This window comes from Rhincodon typus, chromosome 25 (genome assembly GCF_021869965.1).
Source record: "Rhincodon typus isolate 14 chromosome 25, sRhiTyp1.1, whole genome shotgun sequence".
NCBI lineage: Eukaryota > Metazoa > Chordata > Chondrichthyes > Orectolobiformes > Rhincodontidae > Rhincodon > Rhincodon typus.
The window spans coordinates 25800120-25800664 of NC_063356.1; the positions used below are offsets into that span (position 1 = coordinate 25800120).

The window sequence follows — 545 nt, forward strand, 5'->3', positions numbered from 1 at the left end:
CCATCCTTGCCACTTCTTCCCATTCTGTCTAATCCATCCTTGCCACTGCTTCCCATTCCATCTAATCCATCCTTGCCACCGCTTCCCATTCCATCTAATCCATCCATGCCACTTCTTCCCATTCCTTCTAATCCATCCTTGCCATTTCTTCCCATTCCGTCTAATCCATCCTTGCCACCTCTTTCCATTCTGTCTAATCCATCCTTGCCATCTCTTCCCATTCCACCCATCCTGTCCATCCCATCTTGTCCTATTCCATCCAATATGCCTTTTCCATCCCTTCCCACGCCATCTAATCTGCCATCTTTTTCCATTCCACACATCCTGTCCATCTCATCTCTTCCCATTCCCTTCAATCTGCCCATATCATCTTTATCTATTCCAAGCAACCCACCTTTGTTATCTCTTCCCATTCCATCAGACCTATTTCCATCATTTATTCCCATTCCATCCAACCCACCCTTGCCATCCCTTCCCATTCCATCCAACCCACCCTTTTCATCCCTTCCCTTTCTATCCAACCCACCCTTGCCATCCCTTCCCAT

At 47.3% G+C, this 545-nt stretch overlaps 1 protein-coding gene across 1 annotated transcript in view; it reads right to left on the bottom strand.

Annotated features, from left to right (window-relative positions):
* The window catches only part of LOC109932968 (immunoglobulin-like and fibronectin type III domain-containing protein 1), a 50720-nt gene extending 50175 nt beyond the window's left edge, over nt 1-545 (bottom strand). The window contains 1 exon segment of the mRNA XM_048611838.1: nt 1-545. This exon segment is cut by the window's left edge and continues 4 nt beyond it. Within this exon segment, the coding sequence (XP_048467795.1) occupies nt 1-545 (545 nt within the window).